This window comes from Vipera ursinii, assembly GCF_947247035.1.
Source record: "Vipera ursinii genome assembly, chromosome: 5".
Lineage (NCBI taxonomy): Eukaryota > Metazoa > Chordata > Lepidosauria > Squamata > Viperidae > Vipera > Vipera ursinii.
Window position 1 is genome coordinate 62,792,760 of NC_139518.1, and position 22,512 is coordinate 62,815,271.

The 22,512-nt window shown below is 40.8% G+C and overlaps 2 protein-coding genes across 2 annotated transcripts in view; both read right to left on the reverse strand.

Annotated features, from left to right (window-relative positions):
• LOC310641657 (uncharacterized protein) overlaps window positions 1-3,125 on the reverse strand; it is a gene marked incomplete at its 5' end in the record, with an annotated part of 38,359 nt that extends 35,234 nt beyond the window's left edge. Inside the window, one exon of the mRNA XM_083364894.1 lies at window positions 2,907-3,125. Coding sequence (XP_083221020.1) covers window positions 2,907-3,125 — 219 coding nt within the window. The remainder of the gene's footprint in view (window positions 1-2,906) is intronic.
• The window catches only part of LOC310640792 ((E2-independent) E3 ubiquitin-conjugating enzyme FATS), a gene marked incomplete at its 5' end in the record, with an annotated part of 188,339 nt that extends 166,346 nt beyond the window's left edge, over window positions 1-21,993 (reverse strand). The window contains 2 exons of the mRNA XM_083363309.1: window positions 10,264-10,417; window positions 21,868-21,993. Of these exons, the coding sequence (XP_083219435.1) occupies window positions 10,264-10,417; window positions 21,868-21,993 (280 nt within the window). The remainder of the gene's footprint in view (window positions 1-10,263; window positions 10,418-21,867) is intronic.
• Window positions 21,994-22,512: the final 519 nt, after the last annotated feature.

Below are 22,512 nucleotides of genomic sequence, written 5' to 3' on the forward strand. Positions count from 1 at the left end.
GTTATCTGGGAGGAGTTTGATTCTGTGACCCCTGATGAAGTGGACAGGATTATGGGGAGGTTGAGCTCCACCACATGTTTATTGGATCTGTGCCCTTCCTGGCTGGTTTATGCAGCTAGGGAGAGGACACGAGGCTGGCTCCAGGCGGTTATATCTGCTTCTTTGAGTGAGGGTAATTTCCCCACCGTCTTGAAGGAGGCGGTGGTGAGACCCCTCCTCAAGAAGCTTGCCTTGGACCCAGCTGTGTTGAACAACTTTCGTCCAGTCTCCAACCTTCGCTTTCTTGCGAAGGTTGTTGAGAGTGTGGTGGCGCATTAGCTCCCTCTGGTCCTGGATGAAGCGGATTATCTGGATCCGTACCAATCGGGTTTCAGGCCCGGGTACAGCACGGAGACGGCATTGGTCGCTCTGGTGAATGATCTCTGGAGGGCCCGGGATAGGGGATGTTCCTCTGTCCTAGTCCTATTAGACCTCTCGGCGGCTTTCGATACCATCGACCATGGTATCCTGCTGCGGTGTCTCAGGGGATTGGGAGTGGGAGGCACGGTTCTTTGGTGGTTCTCCTCCTATCTCCTGGGACGTTCGCAGTTGGTGTTGGCAGGGGGGCAGAGATCGGCCCCTAGGTCTCTCGTTTGTGGAGTTCCTCAGGGGTCGGTTCTCTCGCCTCTCCTGTTCAACATCTACATGAAACCGCTGGGTGAGATCATTCGTGGTTTTGGAGTTGGGTATCATCAATATGCTGATGATACCCAACTTTTTATTTCGACCCCAAACCACCCCAGTGATGCCCTCGCTGTGATGTCCCGTTGCCTGGAGGCGGTTCGGGTCTGGATGGGGAGGAACAGACTTCAACTCAACCCTGACAAGACTGAGTGGCTGTACATTCCGGCATCCCGGGACATTCAAAATATTCCATCGCTTTCTATGGGGGGTGAGTCTTTACCCCCCGTGGATAGGGCGCGCAACTTGGGAGTCCTCCTAGATTCACGGCTTACCTTAGAAGATCATATAGTAGCCGTGACTAGGGGGGCTTTCGCTCGGGTTCGCCTGGTGCGTCAGTTGCGGCCCTATCTAGACCGGGATGCCCTGTGTACGGTCACTCATGTGCTCGTGACCACTCATCTTGACTATTGCAATGCTCTCTACATGGGGCTTCCCTTGAAGACCACTCGGAGGCTCCAACTGGTACAGAATGCGGCCGCGAGAGTTGTCTTGGGAGTTTCCCGGTACTCCCATGTTACACCTTTGCTCCACGAGCTGCATTGGTTACCAGTTGTCTTCCGGGTGAGGTTCAAGGTCTTAGTGATGGTTTTTAAGTCCTTACATGGCATGGGTCCGGAATACCTCGGGGACCACCTGCTGCCAGCGTCAACTCCCCTCCGCCCTGTGCATTCCCACAGAGAGGGCCTCCTCAGGGTGCCTCCGGTCAGAGAATGCCGGCTGGTGGCCCCCAGGGGGAGGGCCTTCTCTGTGGGCGCCCCGGCTCTGTGGAATCAACTGCCGGTTGAGCTCCGGATGGCACCGGATCTCCGCTCCTTCCGGCGCGGGTTAAAGACCCACTTATTCGAACAAGCTGGCCTGGCCTGATGGGGAGTCAATTTAGGGTTTTAATTATTTGTATATTCTTACTGTTTTATTTTGGGCATTAATTTAATTCTTTTTTAACTTTTGTACTTTTGTATTTTTATTATATGCCCTGTTCACCGCCCTGAGTCCTTCGGGAGAAGGGCGGTATAAAAATTTAATAAAACTTAAACTTAAACTTAAACTCTGGGCCAGTCATTTTTTCTTTGCCTAACTTATCTTTAAAGTTGCTTTAAAGCTGGGAAAAATGCCAAGTAGGGCTATGAATGTAGGCTGAATCTAAACAAGAGAGCTAAATATAACAAACTGATAAAGAGGCAAAACCTGAAACAGTTCTGCCTTACAGAGTCTAAAGAAAGGTTCAGAAAGAATAGCTCTCCCCCCCCCCCACCCTTTAAGCATATTGGATTCATATTATTTACAGCATTATGATCAGTGCCAGTAAGCTGAGTTGTGCCTGGAAGCTGACTGATAAAAGATTCATTGGGTGAGTGGTGACATTTGTTCCCTCTGTCTAATAACCTGAATGTTGTTTCCATTCTTACTACTATATAGCTTTTGGAAGTTTTAAAGCAGTCTATTACGATTTAATAGATCACCTAGTATTTAAAATAAGAGATAAGCTCCTTCTTTTCCAAGATAGCATATGAAGCTAGACAGTTATAAATGGAGGAGGAGGAGGAGGAAAAATAGTAGTATTCCTGGATATACGGTAACAAGAACTTGTCCATCAAGAAATAAAGTTGCACTCAATATTCTTCAAGGAGCGCATAAACCCATCTAATCAAGGCAAGAACACTTATGCAGAATCAGTTGGTTCTTAGTCTGAATCATAGATTTGTTAGTAGCCCATAGCCTTGAAACCCTGATATAGGACTGCACAACTTTAGCCACTGTAAGCAGTGACATTTTTAATCTTTTGGTCACAGGGAAGACTAAATTAATATTTAAATGAATTAGGTGGCACCCAAGTTATTACTATTACCAAGATTCTTAACTCAAAACATAACAAGAAAATTAAGAGTAATTTCAGATTTATTTTGAGAAACACAGTCATCTTGACCATTCCTAATCTGGAAGACAATCCAACAGAAGTTATCGGGTAGTCCTAGGACCAAGCTCACTCATTCTGCTGCCTGAAATTCTTACTTTCTGGTTTTGAAACCATTTCACCTGTTAATTTCGGACCCGGTTTGGGCAAAGCTACAAGATTACCATGTTCATCTCTCTCCCCGCCCCCTGCCACCCTTAGAAATTTCCCACCAACTCAATGTTATTTCTAAAAGCAGGCCTATAGCCACATCTGCAAATATGGTACTTACCTGATGTTGCCTATTTGGGTGCTTTTTTTTCTCCCCTTTGCAAATAAAAATGAAGCATAGCTGGGCTATGTTTTGCGTGGGAAGCCAGTTCCTTCCCACGATATCCTTTATTATGACATGCTCTCTAGCTCCAGCACTAAAGTTTTTTATCTGACACTTTTTGACCGCATGTCGTGCAAGGTATTTCTTGCCATTGGCATTGTTTCCTGGATAGCGCATAGCACTATGGATCTTGTTGTTAAAAGGACAGCTGCCTGAACAGACCCTTCTTTGTTCTCACTTTGGGTGCTGAAAGCTATTTAAAAAGCTGCCGCTGTTCAAACTTTCATCTCTCCTGAAAAATTTCAGACTGTGATGTCCTTTGCTCTGTTAAATCCAAAAACTATATGAAAGTGAATATTCAATATGAAAAGCCTCAGCGGCAACATTATTGAGCTATTCTACGGAATCCTTCGGAACTGGTTATGTTCTCATTTCATCTGATCCTTTTCAGTCAAGTCTCATTGTCGCCAGGCTATCAAGTAGCTGGAAATTTAATCTCTGATTTCAAAGTACTTCAGAACTAAATAAAAAGGCAGTGCTTAATTCAAAGTACTTTGAAATCAGCACTCTGAATGACTGGATTCAAATCATTTAAATTCATAACTGAATTCTGAATTTTTCATGAGGAAGTACAAAAAAGGGAGTGGGTGAAAGTCATTTATACATATATTAGTTTATAAGATGACCCTGATAAAACATTCCAGGATGAGTAATCCCAGATAATAGCAACCTGCAGAATTGTACACATGGTACACATGTCTGGTATGTTCAATGAGTTACATCTACCAAGTCAACCTCTGGCTGAGAAGCTCAACCAAAGCAAAACACCAGAGCCATTGTGTTCTCTAATGTATACTTTATTGAGCAAATACAAACCAGCAGGGTTAAAGGAAAGCTAGCTCTGAGAAAATGGAGGGAAGCAGTTAATTTTAAAAATGAAACTTTGCCTCCCCTCTCTGACAGGTTCAGGTTACATTGTCCAATACATCGTTCAGTAATTATTATGAGAACAAATTTTAGTTCACCAAAACAACTCTTCAACAGCTCTGGCTCTCACACTGATAAGGACACCTGTGGATTCCAAATTCTCCCCTCTGCCCCTCCCGCACTGTTGGCAAGTTAGAAACATGTAGCGGTCCTAAAGACCATAGGGTTCGTAGCTTGACACCAAGGGCATGAGTGACAGGATTCTCCCTCTATGTGCTTCTTGGCTGGAAGTTAGAAGTGGAGTCAGTAAAGTTGATCTGGCTTTGAAAAAGGAGGAGAATTTCATTTATTGCCGAGTCAAGATCAGTGATGTATTGTCATCTAGAACCTTCTATCAGGTTTTCTAAAATGTGAAAGAGAACTATCCTTCAAAGAACTGAGAACTTTTTCAGCCCAATCCACTTCTCGGGGTTGCTGTTGTCAGGAAAATTGGAAGGAGTATTAGGAATGTTAAAACTATTCCACACTCTTTACTTGTGAATATGATTATTGTTCCATAGTATTGGACTTAGCAATAGTTCTTTTCTATCTTGCCAATCAGATACCCAGTTTCTGAACTCATATTTGCATCTTCCTAACCAAACATAAGGGGACACGGTGGTTCAGTGGGTTAGGACGCTGAGCTTGTTGATCAGAAGGTCGGCAGTTTGGCGGGTCGAATCCTGAGTGCCGCATAACAGAGTGAGCGCCTGTTACTCGTCCCAGCTTCTGCCAACCTAGCAGTTCGAAAGCACGTAAAAATGCAAGTAGAAAAATAGGGACCACTACGGTGGGAAGGTAACCGCGTTCCGTGCGCCTTTGGCGTCTAGTCATGCCGGCCACATGACCACGGAGACGTCCTCGGAGAAGCGCTGGCTCTTTGGCTTTGAAACAGAGATGAGCACCGGCCCCTAGAGTTGGAAACTACTAGCACACATGTGCAGGAGAACCTTTACCTTTAACCAAACATAATCACTTTTTCTGCCATGTACTCATGATATCATTTTCATCTCATCCCCAGGCCATAGCTGAGGAAGCTTAAAAGTCATCTTTAACAATTCCACTTTTAAAGAGTTTCCCCTCTTCTCTCATCATATTTTTTTTTGTCATGGATACAATTTAGCCTCCTTCACTGATTACATGGTTATTGTTTCAATCAGAAATTGAGATTTGCCTGAATATTACTGGCAGGTTTAGGCTGCTATGGGTATTCCCCCTTCTGTCCTATTACTGGGAAATGCTCTCTATGGCCATTTTGGCTGAGGTTGAGATTTATTTATTTATTTATTTATTTTTGGGACTTATATGCCGCCCTATCTCCCAAAGGACTCAGGGCGGCTTACAACAATAAAAAACAACAATACAAAAATTAAAAAAACGAATTAAATAACAGCCCCAAAATAAATTAACTACAGTTAAAAATTAAAACATTTAAAAACCCATCATCAATCCAGGTCAGCCTGATGGAAGAGAAAAGTCTTGAGGTTGCGGCGAAAGGACCGGAGGTCCGGGGCCATCCGAAGCTCAAGGGGAAGCTGGTTCCAAAGGGCTGGTGCTCCCACAGAGAAGGCTCTCCTCCTGGGGGTCGCCAGCCGACATTGTCTGGCCGACGGCACCCTGAGGAGGCCCTCTCTGTGTGAGCGCACTGGGCGATGGGAAGTCATCCCCGGTAGCAGACGGTCCTGCAAGTACCCCGGGCCTAAGCCTTGTAGGGCTTTAAAAGTAAGTAGCAGCACCTTAAATCTCGCCCGGAAGACAACTGGTAGCCAATGCAGCTCATGCAGGAGGGGTGTAATATGGGAGTATCGGGATGCTCCCATCACTACCCGCGCGGCTGCATTCTGCACCAGCTGAAGCCTCCGGGTGGTCTTCAAGGGCAGCCCCATGTAGAGAGCATTGCAGTAATCTATCCGAGAGGTAACGAGTGCATGAGTGACCGTACGTAGGGCATCTCGGTCCAGATAGGGGCGCAACTGGCACACCAGGCAAACCTGGGCAAATGCCCCCCTGGCCACGACTCCAATATGATCTTCAAAACTGAGTCGTGAGTCCAGGAGAATGCCTAAATTGCACGCCCTATCAACGGGAGGCAATACCTCTCCTCCCATAACCAAAGATGGAACCTCTTGGACAAGTCGAGATGCCGGTACGTAAAGCCACTCAGTCTTGGCCGGGCTGAGCTGGAGCCTGTTCTTCCCCATCCAAATCCATACCGCTTCCAGGCAACGGGACATCACGTCGAGGGCATCACTGGCTTGGTTCGGGGTGGAGATAAAGAGCTGGGTATCATCGGCATATTGATGATACCTCACCCCCAAACCACGGATGATCTCACCCAGCAGCTTCATATAGATGTTGAACAGGAGGGGCGAGAGCACCGGCCCCTGAGGCACCCCACAATTAAGGGGCCTAGGGGTTGACCTCTGCCCTCCTGTCAACACCGTCTGCGAGTGGCGCGAGAGGTAGGAGGAGAACCACCATAAAACGGTGCCTCCCACTCCCAACCCTGCAAGACGTCGCAGCAAGATACCATGGTCGATGGTATCAAAAGCCACTGAGAGATCTAAAAGGACCAGGACAGAGGAATAACCCCTGTCTCGGGCCCGCCAGAGATCATCCACCAGTGCGACCAATGCCGTCTCTGTGCTGTACCCGGGCCTGAAACCCGACTGGTATGGATCTAGATACTCAGTTTCCTCCAGGACCAAAGGGAGCTGCCGTGCCACCACGCTCTCAACAACCTTCGCAAGAAAGCGAAGGTTGGAGACAGGACGAAAGTTGTTTAAAATAGCTGGATCCAAGGCAGGTTTCTTGAGGAGGGGCCTTACCACCGCCTCCTTCAAGGCGGCAGGGAAGCACCCCTCACTCACGGAAGCATTTATAACTGCCAGGAGCCAGCCTCGTGTAACCTCCCGGGCCGCATAAACCAGCCAGGAGGGACACGGGTACAACAAACACGTGGCGGCACTTAATTTCCCCTGTCCACTTCATCCGGAGTCACAGGATCAAACTCCTCCCAGATATTATCGGCCAAACCCATCGTTTCCCCATCGTCAGATACTGCCCAGTCGGAGTCCAAGCCAGCCTGAATCTGAGCGATTTTATCCACCAGATACTCACTAAACTCCTTGGTCCGTCCCTGCAAGGGGTCCTCTCCCGTCCCCTGATTTAAAAGGGAACGGGTCACCCTAAACAGGGCGGCCGGGCGGTTATCTGCGGATGCAATGAGGGTGGCGAAGTGAGCATGCTTCGCCACCTCCATTGCCACAAGGTAAGATCTAGAAAAGGATCTTAACTCTGTCTGGTCAGACTCGGACCGAGTGGACCTCCAAATGCTCTCTAGGCCCCTTCTCCGGCGCTTCATCTCCTGCAGGTCCATGGAGAACCAAGGATCAAGCCGGTATCTGCGCCGGGTCAGAGGCCGCAAAGGCCGCAAAGATCAAGAGCCTCCGAAGCCGCCTGTTGCCAGGCATCAACTAAGGTCTCGACCAGGCTGTGGGAAAGGGAGGAAGGAATAAATCCAAGCGCCGTCTGGAACCTATCTGGGTCCATCAGGCGCCTGGGGCGGAACCACCTGGTCGGTTCCGCCTCCCAGCAGCGGGGAGTGGCATGACGGAGGCTCAGGCGCAGGAGATAATGGTCTGCCATGAAAGGGGTTGAGATGTTGGAGTAACCCCACCCAGACCATTAAGCCACTGCCCAGAGATGAAAATAAGGTCGGGCGTGTTTCCCCCCTCGTGAGTCGGACCCTGAATAATCTGGGTCAGGTCCATGGCTATCATGGAAGCCATGAACTCTCAGGCCACCCCCGACTTACTACCTAGGGAAGGCAGGTTAAAATCTCCCAGAACCATAAGCCTGGGAAACTCAACCGCCAACCCTGAGCATCGAGTAGCCCGGGCAGGGCTGTTGCCATACAGCTGGGAGAAAGGTACATGAGCAACAGACCCAACTGACCCCCAGGACCCCACCTCAGGAGAAGGGACTCACATCTGCCGATCTGCGGGGCAGTGGTCTCCCGCGGACAAAGGGCCTCCTTAATAACAACTGCCACCCCCCCCCGCCCCTACCCTGAGCCCGAGGCTGGTGAAGCACATGGAAACCTGGTGGGCATAACTCAATCAGAGGGACCCCTCCCTCCGGGCCCAACCAGGTTTCAGTGATGCATGCCAGGTCTGCGTCTTCCTCCTCAATCAAGTCCCGATACTTGGTTTTTGAAGAAGCATCTACCCAATGCAATGCTTCCAAAAGTGCTTGTTAGAGTCTTAAATAAACTTCTTGTAAACAAAGTATGGTGCTTTTTTGAGAATAAGATTAACACTTTTTTCTGATGGCACTAATTCTGAAATGGACAAAAAGTCAACTTAAACTAGGAAAGATATCCAAGTTCTGCCATCTGTGTTGTGGTTCTGTCAACAATGAATGCTTTAATTTACCTAGTCTCTACTAACATGAGGTTTTGTGCGGCCAAACCTTTTACTGTCCAGAGAGACCTTGGAATCAACAGGCTTGCTTATCATGTTGGCTGTGAACTCCAAAGGCAAATTTCATCCACTGCATCCAACTCCATTAAATGGGATAGAGAGACAGGAAGATATTAAAGATTTCATTTTAAATTAATCCTATTACTTTGTTATCTTTTTGTGACTCTTTGAAGCATTGAGCAACAACTGTTGAGCAGGATACTAGATTGCTTTAGTTGCTAATATGATGCCATAAATCACTTATTATGCTTCACAATTTTATTATGAAATTACAGTTCTGACTTCAACCATTTTTCAACAACAAGAATTGAGGGATGTATGGAAATGATACGATGGTATTAATTGATGAATATGACTATGATAATAATATGAACTTGATCCCAAAAACATGTATACATTTATACAAGAACAAGTTCCATTGATCCCAGAGTTTTAAAACATGCATACTGAAGTTTGTAGCCTGAAATCTTTCATTTTCTGGCATTAGGTTCATTGGGATAGTTATCACTTTCAGAAAAAATATTGTGAGAAAAATCTGGAAGGGCAGTTCTAGGACAAATAACTAGGGAGAAACACAGAGGAAAACACTGGCATATTACTACTTCTGCCTGGCTGAGTTCTAAATTTCCCAGGAACTGGAGGGTGAATGCTATCATAAAACAATTGTATTGTTAGTAATTGTAGCTGTTAGGTAGATAATTAACATAAATGAGCTCCAATCACTCTCTTTTAATGTCTAAGGAATTGATTTTTCTGGTTCACAATGCATTTAGATATGCTGTTGATGATATGCAGTTATGTGTTTATGAACTCTCAAAAGAAAAGGAAACATGGGTACAAGATGCCAGTATTTCATATGTGTTAATTCTTAATATGCTTTATAATGAGATTAATATTTACAGCTATGAAAGATGTTCCATTGTAGGCTGCACAGTGCTTTTGAATTTATCTTCAGAGGGTTGCACAGATCCAATAAAGCATTCAGTAGCAATAAAATAGATTACAATGAATTCGTGAACCTAGTTTCCCTTGAGAGACGATATATTGTTTTCTTTTTCTTATGGGTTCTGCTTTTTAAGTATGCATCAAATGTGAATTTTTAGCTCCCTGTACCCAAGGATCCAAAATGGACTTTTAAAAAAACAAAACACCTGTAGAAGAATTTATGTGCTGAGTTTCTTTGTACCCTTATAGTTTTGTTAAGCCAAAGAAGAACTTGGGGATTGAGAGCTCCTTGTAGGTTTAAAACAATCACAATGTAGATTTCCAAGATTAACACTTCCTCCATCTCTCTTTCTTTCTATGCCTCACTCTATTGGAATAATGATTCAGGGAATGGATCATTGATGCCCATTTCAATTACTGTTTTTGTTTTTAGAAGCTTGATTAGAACTCAGTTTAAATCAGGGTAGGGTTGACTTTAAGCCTGTAAGGATCTACTGTTTTTTAATTGGGATCCTGAGATTAAGTAATTACAGCCAGATGTAAAATTAAGGCTGAGGTAGACAGGTCTACAATAAGAAACAATCTCCTCAATTCAGCAATTTGCAAGCATTACAAAAAGCAAATTCTGATTTTCTAGACAATTGGCAGACAAGATAAAAACAGAGAAGCAAATTAAAAACAATCATCAATATAAGAACAGTAGAAATATTTTAAGAAAACTAATTCATGGGCTCTATCAGACACTCTGGCCTTCAGTTCTAGGAACACAATCATATCTTCAGGGCACTGCAAAAGGCCAACAAGATCAGGGCCAATCTGATCTCTGGAGGATGTCCACAGGAAAGGCACTGTAACAAAAAAGATTGTCTTCCTAACTCCCACTAGATGGCACTCTTTAATGGATAAGACTGATACCATACCTCCCCTTCCAGATAATGGGATGGGATGGATAGACATGATCATGAAGAAGCAATCCTGCCAATAACCATAATTGCTTGTGCTGTTGCTTTTTTTCCCAACTGCAGCTTTCAGATGCTCTTCAAGGGTAGCCCTGTAATGGTATCTGAGAATGACCTTGGGAGATAGGGAAAAGAGACAAGAGTCAAGGGATCAGACAGCTAAAAGGCAACTGGGCAATGCAAACAGCTCAGAAGGGACCCTTCCTACTTTTTTGGACTGTAAGGGGGATGGGAAGAAATGTATTTTCAGATAAATATAAACCTCACGGGTTTCAGCACAAGAAGCATTTTATAGGAAAGTAACAGTAGATAAAGACAAATGGTTAAATTTATCAAGAGCTATTAGAACATGAAGAGTATAAAATGAAAGCAAGAAAGCAACTGGCTTCAAAGGGATTTAGTTTTCAATCATTTTCATATGCACAGTTAAGAGAAAGATTCAAAGTAGCTTGAGCAGCAGGCAGAATTTGAACCATATATAAATTGTGAACATGTAATCGTGAAGATGTATAAACTTTTATTGAACTGTGAAACGGAAGAAGTAAAAATGAAACTGTATGACAAAATGAGCTAAGAATGTTGATAGTACATATTGATGGAACAGTGGAAAAATATGTGGTTAAAAGGACTGAAATTTACATTGCTATAACTTAAAAGAAAAGTTATATAAAATGATACACCATTGACACTTGACTCCAGAAAATGTGTCTAGAATGTATAAAGATATTTCCAATTTATGCTGGAAATGTGGACAATATATAAACGTCATTTTATCATGCCTGCTGGTTGTGAAAAAAGCCAGAAATTTGGGGGTTTCAATACTTATAAAGGATTTTAAAGATCAACATTCAACTGAAATTAGAACTTTTCTTGGAAATGGAAAGACTGAAATACTCACATCACAGGATTTGTTGGTGAAGATGACAGAAATAGCAGAGATGGCAAAATTAATGTGTTTCATTACAGGAAGATCAATAAATACATTTATTAGTACTCTAGAACACCCTTATGGACTTTTTGCTGGAAAAAAAATAGAAAAATGAATTTGTGATTTATGGGTCTGAAGATTAGAAAAAGTAGCTTATGAAAGAATGAAAATATGATGTGACCTTAGAGAGTAAGATATAAATCTATCTGTAATTGCTGTTATGAAGATCAGAAGCTGCTTTTCTTTTCTATTTTCTTTTCTATATTTTTCACTTTATTATGACTTTTCCTCATTCTTCAATTCAACATTTGTACTGCTTTTAATTCTGTTGAAAAACTTCAATAAAAATGTTTTGTGTTTTTTTTTGAAAAAAATTACCCTACAGCAAATAAGTGTCTATCTACAAGGCCAGCTCAAATAGCTGACCAATATTGGGTTTTCTCAATATTTTTAACAGCTCTGTCAAGGTTTTCTGACTAGTATCCTATTGTTGTGATAACATATAACTTGTTTAACAGAATAAATCCAGCTTTTTAATGATTAGGTCTGTCACTAGTAAAAACACCTATTATCCAGAATATAATCTTGGATGAAAATATTGATCAGGCATGTAACACAGCTGGATGGCAAATGAAAGAACGCTTTGGATGAATTGGCTTGAACAGAGAGTGGGGTTTTGTTTTTTTTAAAAAAAAAACTTAGTTGGTGGGTCTATAGGCAGTAAAGAGGGTTTAATTTCCTGCCCCACTGTGAATGGACAGAACAGGCCAGCAATGCTTTTCAGTAGTGTACAATATCTCCCCCCATAAAGATATTTGAGAAATGCAACAGTCAAAGACCGGATGCAGCATTCATTATTCTGACAAATAACAAATTCAGTTAGATTCACTTCACTTCAGTTAGATTGGGGCAGGTCAGAGGTAGTAACGTTGGCAATTGTTTGTGGGTTCATATGGATTCTTTTCAGATGGCAGTTTCAGTGAGGGCTATATACATTTATGTAACCATGGCTAGTGTGCCAACTGCAGCTTTTCTCTCAGTTAGATGTTGTTATTTCTAAACATGGTTTTAATGGGAATTGAAGACAAGAGGTTAAGCCTATGTCCAAACAGTGCTTGATTAGCTCATTAGTCTAGCCCAGGGGTGTCAAACTCAATTTCATTGAGGGCCGCATCAGCATGGCGGTTGCCCTCAGGGGGCCGGGTGGGTATGGCCAGGGTGGGCGTGGCCTACTGGGTGGGCATGGCTAGAGTGCGTATGGCCTACTGGGTGGCGTGGCCAGCTCTACATCATTCGCATCAAGGGTGCCTATGGGGGCCTGGGCAGGAGTGGGACAGATCTGAGGGTTTCTGGCAGAAGGAGGGTCTCTGGGCCAGGGCCAAGGCAGTGGGGGCCGTTCCCTCACTGTTTCCGGGATGGCTTCGCGGGCCACATGAAACCATTCGCGGGCCGGATGTAGCCCCCGGGCCTTGTGTTTGACATGTCTGGTCTAGCCATACGTTAGTAATGGGCTGTCTGTCTCATTTGTTTTTATCTGTTTTTGTTTTTCTAGTTTTGTACACCTCCCAGAATCCATCCATGGTACTTCATTGAGTGATTAGTACATTGAAATAAATAAAATAAATAAATCTGTCAACATTCACCCCAACCTCCTTCCCATTCTACATTAAGGAGATGATAGATGGATGTTTTCCTAGCAACTGGAAACTGATAGCAACTGATATTTGGTGAGAACAGAGGGGGAAAAACTGGAACAATGCTTCCCTTAATATGTTGTGAACATACATTTAGATACATAACATGAAGGGTAGCAAGCAGTGGGATACAATAACATTAATTTATTTCACACAAGACAAGTAATGATTAAGGATACCTTTTTCAAGTATACAAGTGATTTGTAAGATGTGGCTTCGGTTATCTACACTATTATTTCAAAAGCAGTCCTACTGATTTTAAGAGGATTACTTCAGGATATAATATCTGAGAAGTATGTTGTAAGGGCTTGTTCATATGCTTCCACTTGTGGTAATAAGAAAATATCTCTGGAGCTCTGGGATCACTCCCTGATCTTCTTTGCAAAGCTGGAATCAGTGAAATCTCTCATCCGTAAAAAGTTTGTTGCAACAGAAATGATATATTACTGGTTTGTGAAACAGAATTACACTAAGTAATTTAACAAGTGTTAAACCTATGTAGATAGTGTGAAACTTTTCATATATACCTGTATAAATATTTAACATATATACCTGTATAATTATTTCAGATTTATAGAAGTTCCTCATAGGCTTTATACCAGGAGTGTCAAACTCGCTGCGTCACGTGATGTGTCGTGACATATCGTGACTTTTTCCCCCTTGCCGGAGCTGGGGCAGGCCGGCAATTTGACACCCTTGCCTTATACTATAAGGGAAAATACATGGAAGAGTAGGCCACCTAGCATAATTTCTTGAATAAGTACTATGCTGTACAAAAATGAATCATGATTCCCATAGTGGCTTCTGCAAATATTTTTTTTCTATTCTATTCTATTCTATTCTATTCTATTCTATTCTATTCTATTCTATTCTATTCTATTCTATTCTATTCTATTCTATTCTATTCTATTCTATTCTATTCCATTCCATTCCATTCCATCCCATCCCATCCCATCCCATCCCATTCCTACTCTATTATTTTCTTTCAATTTAAGTAAAATTAAATAGGAAGCTAGTATGTTATCAAAGAAAACATAAATCTCAAGTATAAACTTTATTTCAAAGGGTGTTTCTCGGTCTCACATATACTCCAGGAGCACTCTTAAAAAATAACTTGACAGTAGTCAGCAGCTCAGTGCTCTCTGGAGAGTGTGCCCATACTATATGCCCAGAAAGAAACTGCACAAAGGTAAACTGAAATGATAGAAAACATCCTGAGAGATTAGGAAGGATAGTGAGAAACAATTTACCTTGTAACAAATGGCTGTTATATGAAGTGTAATGCCTAGAATATAAGCTATGTTGCAAAAATGCCCATGATATGCTTTCAAAATTCTAAAAGTGTTCACCAGCTTTAAAATATTGATTTGAAATTTTAAGCTAAAGTAAATTTTCTTAAACCATGACTTTCAGGTGTTTTGGAACAGTTGCCCCAGAAATACCAAATACCATGGCCAGTAAGCAATATAGCCAATTAGCCTGATAATGGAGGGCTAATAACCTACCACAACTAGAGAGCTCTAGTTGACTAAACAAAATACTGTATGACTATTGAAGAGATGTGTAATCTTCCAGTTAATCAGAGGAACTAGCAATAAGCGCAACATTCACATCTTCATAACATGCATATTTCCTGAAGAAAGGTATAAATTGGAGAAAAAAGTGTGCAAGGGAGCTACTGCTGAATTAAAAAAACAGCTACTGTTGAATTTATTTGTTACTGTAAGTTCTCCACGATCCAAGATTGTGAGCCCACTTGAGCAGTAGCTTGAGGCACTTCCTCAAAGGACACGGACCAGAGCAAGTAAAATGTTTAATATTTCTCAAAAAAATATATATAATATTCCGTAAGATATATTATGAAATCTCCCAAAGTGGCCATAGCTTATATACTTAGAATCCAGAATGCTTTATACAGTCTTTGTTGCAAACTCTTTCTGCTTACTGTTTCTTGTGTTGCACTTTAGGAGCATCTTAGAAGACTGACCACCCAGGAAATCTACACATACCACTATCTTGGAAAAGCAACTGAAAATGAGATCATACAGTAATTAATAATAAAAGTCAAACAAAAGATTACAGTGCATCTGAAGCCAGCAAGTGTTATTAGTGTTATTCTGGACTGCCTGCCTGACATTATCATAGGAAACACATTACTTTAATGGTGCATTTATAACCTAGCCCATTTATAACCTGTAAAAGAATCTAGTGAAAATGAAACTGCAATGGTGACCGAGTTTTAGACACTGTTTTCTATTTTTTTTAATGGTTAAGAGCAGAAGAGGGCTTATCTCACGTCCTACTTTTCACTCTACTGTATTCTGCTGCTATTTTGTACATGAAGAGAGTAAAGCCGGGAAGTGTGATAGTTGCAAACTAAACTGGAAATTATCTACAGTAATTTTCCAACAGTAATGGAGCTGCTGGATTGTTTAATATAATCAAAGCATCCATGTTTGCTCCTCACTGACCTATCAGTGGTATATTTATTGCAAAGAAAGTCTTCCATCATAGATGGAAAATAATGGAGCAGCAATAGTCTGCATATTTATTCTCAGGAGTATTTTTATTATTTTCCAGACATCTCTGTTACCAGAGAAATTGGTTTCCCTCATGAGTGGCCAGACTCGATAAAAAGCTGGAAATGAGAGACTTAGAAAAGCAGCGTATCTGCACTGAGCTGTAGTAACACTACAAAATTTAAAATGATGCTTAAAATTAAGTTAAAATGTGGCATGTCTCTGATCTTCAAAATATTTTTCTTCCAAATAGAAATGTGGGGAAAACTTTTATGATTCTCAATTAAAATTAAATAGGCTGCCTCTCATCTCAGAATACACCTGTTAAATCACTTGTATGAAATACCATGTTAAACATCAGATTTACAGATGCAGGATAACCCCACTGTCAATGGATAAATGAATCAGAAAGAAAGGATTTTTTAAAAACAACAACAACAACACACTTTTCTATAACATTCATGAGCTATCCCACAATTACACAGCAGTTAAATGTACCAGTCAGTTTACTGGATAAATAAAAGATGCTTTACTACTCTCATTGATGCAATCTTCGTAAAATTAAGACTTGCCAAGTTCTAGCTTTGACAGTCAGAATAGTTTATCCCTAAATATGTTGCCTTCTAATGTGAATTGGGTTGGCACAATGCATAAGAATTGGGAGAATTCTCTAGTCACAGCCTTCCTGCTGCAACCTCTCATTCTTCTTGGGAGAGGAATGGACCAACTTGTCACAGGACAACCACAAAAGTTAAATTAATTTCAAGGAACTGTGCCCAATAATAATAAAATAAAGTCAATCCAGAAAAACAAGTGTTACAATAATTCAATGAAAACGTGACCAATAATAAAAGTAACAATGAAATGATTAATATAGCACTGAATTGTCCAATAGTGAGTTGTCCCATGACAAGTTGGCCTAGATCTCCTTGGGAGAGCCCCTTTGGTATGCTACCACAGTTCAATCTATTCAGTCTATTCTATTCCTCTTTTCACAGGTTTAATTTGTGAGGAATAAAATGACAAATTTCCTCCGAGTAGTCTCAGTAGCTTAGCCTACACTGAAGTGTATTAAAGTCCTTTCAGAATTTACAGGCTTAATATAATATATATGCAGTTCATATAATAAACACACAAACACTCACACCTCAGTACACACATACAATTCCCCACGAAAAGGCAAGATCCTTGGTTTTGATTTATCACATATATCATAGCAGAGATGTTTACAGTATGTAAATTCCATACTGTAGCTCAAGCTCAAGATTTTTTTTAAAAAAAGGAAGCTGCATAAAAAGAATTGAAAACTTAAGAGCTGTTTTTAGATGCCAACTTACCCAGAGGCAAATCAAGTGCAAGTTTACAGAGGTAATATAGGTGATTGATGATGACAAGGAAGTGAGGAAAGCAGAACACCTCACTCACTGCTTGCACAGCAGGAGAACAACTGCCAGAAGCAAGGCAGCAGCTTGTCAATCTCTTCAGGCCTGAAGATCCTCAGCTGAGAAGATATGACTCTGCACCCTGGCAGGACAGCCTGAGAAGCAGCTGCATTTCTAGCCTTCCACTGAGGCATTATAATAGGCTGAATTTGAGACCTCTGATCTGGATTGACAGGTCTAGATTCGATAGATAGTTCAGAGTTATATTTTCCTTTAACTCTTCCATATCTGAATTGTGTGGGATGAGAAATCTTTTTGTTCCATACAAGGCCTTTGAACCTGGGTTCCTTCTAGATGAGTGACCTTCAGCTCCTAAAATTTCCCAACTAGCCATGCACAATGGACGGCAAATGGCATCAGGTGTGCAATGATGTTATCATGCAAATGACATGAGACACATACTGTACATTACATAATTTGCATCATTTGACCAATGTTGCCATGATATGCCTGACATCATCATGGCTTCTGTTAAGTCATGGGCTCTAGAGAGCAGGAATGACGACACGAGGCTGAGTACAGAATAACTCATACTTTTATTCTTGCTGGAACTGTACTGAAGCTTGGGCTGCAACCAGCCACAATATATAGTCTAGCCCCTAGGTGGCAGCCAATAGGTTTGAACCCACACTTGCCACCTGGGGCTGACCAATTGCAGGACCGGAGATGGTCTGTCTGGGTTGCTGGAGAGCCGTTAACTCCTTCAGCAACGCACGTGGTGTAACCCCACAAGCCCAATACATAACAGCTTCTATCAGACATCTATGCAACCCAGTGCAGCTATTGCTGAGAAAACTGGGCAGAATAAGTATGTTAGCCAGCTGGTGAGGAAGAAAAAGGATGCCTGCACTTTTAAGAATTGGCAGAATGCTTAACATTTTATACTATAAAACCAAATATCCAATATTTTCATTTCACTGTTGGAAAAAAGAAAAGAGTTATTATGAACGAGAGAAACTATATACAACTATAAGTTAATATCTGAGAGATTTTTCTTAGAAGGCTCCAATAATGTATTATTTCTGTAGACATACAAAAAGCTCAGGTTTTTTTATATAGGAAAACCGAATTGTACCCAACACTATAACCCATAATATGCAAAGGTGGAAAAAAATTGCTACTTGCTGTATCGGGTATTATTAAGTATTTTTAAAGCTTTATTATTGTTGTATATGCTATAACTTAATTATTGCTATTGAACGAGGTTTTATTACCTTGCAATGCCTCTTAATTTGAGTAAAATAATCTATTGGCAATTGAGCAACTTCCACTTTTTTTTTTACAGTAAGATTACGTGAAGTATGTTTAAACTGCAAGGTGAATTTAAGCCTTAAAGTGGAAATAACTACTGTCCTGTGAGTTCTGGTTCTGCTGTAACATGAAAAACTGTCTGGGTGGACTCACTCTCAGTTAAACTCACCGCATAGGGTTGTTGTTGTGGATAAAATAGGAGAAAGAAGGAACATTCATATATTCATTGCCTTGAGTTGCATAGTCAGTCCTTGTCTTACAACCACAACCGAGCCCACAATTTGGATCATAAGTCATTACATCTGTGAAGTAAGGTACCCACAGGATCATTTTGTTCAATGACCACAATTCCAACTCCACCCTTATTAAGCGACCATGTGGGGGTGCCTCAGGGGCTCTGGGTGGTCCTAGGAGATTTGGCATCCACTGGTGCCAGAGTCTGCTATGGACTGGGAGGCTAAATATCCATTAAATTGGGAAGACAAAAAAGAATTAATGTCTGATAGAGGAGAGGATGTATTACTTGAATTAACTAAAGAAAGTATGCATTAAAATAATTGTAATAAGTTTGTTTCATTTTGATTAATTGGTTTTTTTAATTTCTATTTAAAAGAAACATAAAATGAAACAATATGTGAACAATATTGTCAAAAAAATTTAAAGAGAGTTCCTAAACTCTCAGGAACCATAGCTTATATGGATGTGAGCCTTGACCAAGTATGTGTGTATGGTGGGGAGAGGAGACAAAACAAGTATTTATTTGTATTCTAGAAACACAAAGACATGCTAAAGAGAGTCAGTTGGTCTAGTGGTTAAAGCACCAGGATGGAAACCAGGAAATGGTGAGGTTTAGTCCCCTTTACGCATGAAAGCCAACTGGATGATTCTAGGCCAGTCTCTCTCTCTCTCAACCCAACCCAATTCACAGGTTTATTTTGAAGAAAATAGGAGGAAAGATTGTTAAGTATGTTCACTGCCTTGGGTTATTTGTAAAAGTAATAAAGACAAGAAATAAATAAATAAATAAATAAATAAATAAATAAATAAATAAATAAATAAATAAATAAATAAATAAATAAATAATGATCTTCTCTGTGATGTTTGTCTGTAACAAAATTATGAGGAACAAGAGTGATAAATGTTCCCCTCTTTTCAGTCTTTTTCCAGTATTCTGAGATCTCTGATCTGGGCACCTGCCTTAATTTCTTTATCCCGGCAGATATATCCAGGCTACTGTTAGTGGATCTCTCCTCATTGCTCCTCTCCACCTTATTTCAACATTCTTCATGGCTCTAATATTAAATTTTTATCAAACTATTTTTAATAAGGAGTTGTGAGAATAGATTTAACAAGGAGTTACCATGAGCCTCAATCAACACACTCTTGGGATTTAATAGCTCTATATTTTCAAGTTTTCTTTCGGTTACAATACCTGCAATATTGAATTGCTCCTTTTATCTGAAATGAGAATAATGCAATTTTATTACTGTGCTGGGCCTTATATTTCAATTGGTTGAAGGAATATCAGAACAAAACAAACAAAACCCCACTCCAACTTTGAAAGTTACTGAATTCTTTATAACCAGTTACCCCTGTACTACTGTCATTGAGCCAATAAACATCTTAAAACATAGATTTTTGTGTCAAAAATCATTTTCTACCCTGCTTTTAATTACTTTCATTATTCCTTTGAAAATATTCTTCTTATTTTTTTAGGTCACACTGACGTATATATTATCTTCCTCATTTTCTGGTTTTAAAAGGAATGAATTAGTAAAGGAATCTAAGTCTTCTGATATTAATTGGCCTCTCATTACTGTCTGAAATTCCTCCATATGTACACATTTCCCCCCCCCCCAAAAAAATTCTTCTTTATCATCCACATTTTTGTATACAAGTTTTGAGAAGAAAGCAGCTGTTTTAAACTTTTGTACCTTACATGCAATGATCCTGATTTTCATTCTCTTATTTTAGAAAGAACAAAAACAGCCTTAGGCTGTTGTAGCAATAGGTTTTTCACTGGAAGATTGGCATAGTGTTGTATACCTCTTTCTCTCATGTGCATGATACATTTAAACCTTCTCTTCTCGTGTAATGGTTAAATAGGTAGTACAGAATTAAGCAAGGGTTTATTTGTATTACTAAAGAGTTATATTTTGTTTTATCTATTCTTGAGTTGAGGTACCTGTGTAATCTTTCTCATCTTCAGTCTAAAATCTTGAGATGGCTTCATCACCACTTGATTAAAGAAACACTGTTTGATTTTGGGAGAAATAGGCAAAACAAAGAATAGACTAAGATAAGCTTGCTGTATTCTCCTTCTCCTTGGCAAAACCAAGTGGAATGAGGCCATGGAAAATAAGTGTGACTAATTATAATTTGGAACCTATGTAAGGTCTGCCTTTCTTACAATGTTATTCAATATTTTCTTTGATTGTGGTCTTTTGTTATTATGTTATTTACTTCTCCTGCCTTAGAATAAAACCTTAAATACTCATAGCGCTGTGGTCATTACTTCTGAATACCTTGACCCAAGCTTGCTGTATGTGTTCACTAAAAGCCAATGCTGAATAAATCAATAAAGCATTATTAATCCTTAGCATCATTATTATGAATTAAGCCAGGCTTTCCTTAAATAATAATCCTTATTATTCCCATCTTGTCTAAAGTTTATTGGAATTGTAACCCAATGACTTTGGAAGGTACAGGGAACCAATTTACTTAAGATTTTTGTCCTGTAATGTGACACCTGTCTTGGAAGAAACATGATACATGATCCCCAACCATTCCCCTGATTCTATTTCCCTTCAGTATTTGGGTTTTTTCCCATAATCTATAATACAGACATGTCAAACACAAGGCCCGGGGGCCAGATGTGGCCCGCGAAGTGGTTTCATGCGACCCGTGAAGCCATCCTGGAAACAGTGAGGGAACGGCCCCCACTGCCTTGGCCCTGGACCAGAGACCCTCCTTCTGCCAGAGACCCTCAGATCTGTCCCACTCCTGCCCAGGCCCCCATAGGCACCCTTGATGTGAACGATGTAGAGCTGGCCACGCCCACCCAGTAGGCCATACGCACTCTAGCCACGCCCACCCAGTAGGCCATGCCCACCCTGGCCACACCCACCTGGCCCCTTGAGGGCAACCGCAGTGCTGATGCAGCCCTCAATGAAATTGAGTTTGACACCCCTGCTATAATACATTCATTTTGAGTAACTATGGCTTCTATGTTCTACTACAAAGGGCACTTCAGTACTGAGGGACTACAATATAATTCTCCAACTGTTGGAAGTTAGTCCTTCAAAGTCTGGCTGCATAGAAGCTCAATGGAGCTGCCTATCTGTCCTCTCTCTGTGAGGATGTAGTTGTGAAATTTGTGGAACTTTCATCTTCTTTGAGTGCCAGGAAGGAGCAGGACATTATAGGGAGAGAAAGGAAATATGAAATAATGATTTACTGGGATTGGAATGTTCATAACTTCAGAATCAGTCAATTCTTTTGATAATATATTGTCTAGTTCAGCACATTAAAATTCATTAAAAGCCATAAACAGTTGGAAAATGTTATTAAATTCTTAAGAATCTGTTTAAGATTATATACCATTTTCAGTCTTTAAAAGGCATGACATATATATAGGTTTAGATATTTATGTCATTGAACTCAGCAGAACCAAAATACTCTAGATCTTAAAGCTGTATTATCGTCTATATATTTTAGAGCAAATATATTACCTGTGTAATGTTCAACATCATTTTTCTGTCTTCACAAATTATGAGTGCTCTTCCACATCCCATGCGGTGTTTTAAGTGCTTTAATCCACATGGAAACTGGTGTGATTCCACCGGAGCCAAGAGCATGTTTATTGAGTCTTTTTCTGGCTTAAACTTCTGTTTTGTAAAAAGTCATTGGACCCCATTAATTATCCTTAAGGACATAAAAGTGGAGCCAATGAATCTAGATGACCAGTGTTTCTCTACCTTTTCTATCTAGTTTTTCCTGCTTTTAAGTTTAAAGGCAGCTAAGCCTGAGATCTATCTGTGATATCATACAGCAGACAAATTTGGGTGTCATAGTCCATTTTCATGATGGGTATCAACTGAAAATCTTTTATACCCACAAATTACTTATTTGCCCGGCACACTGTAGGGGCTTTTCTTTAGCTTCTTCCAATGTCTCACCCCCCAACACACACTATTTAATGGGAAGTCCAGTAACAGTCATTTCACAAAGAGATGGCCAGATTTAACTTGACATTGGTTCACTAATATTTTCCAGTGCCCTTTCTGTGCCAATTTACATGCAGACATATTCTTACCACTTAACAAACACCTAATCGTAATGAAGCCCATTTCTTACTTTCAGAATATAACCCTACC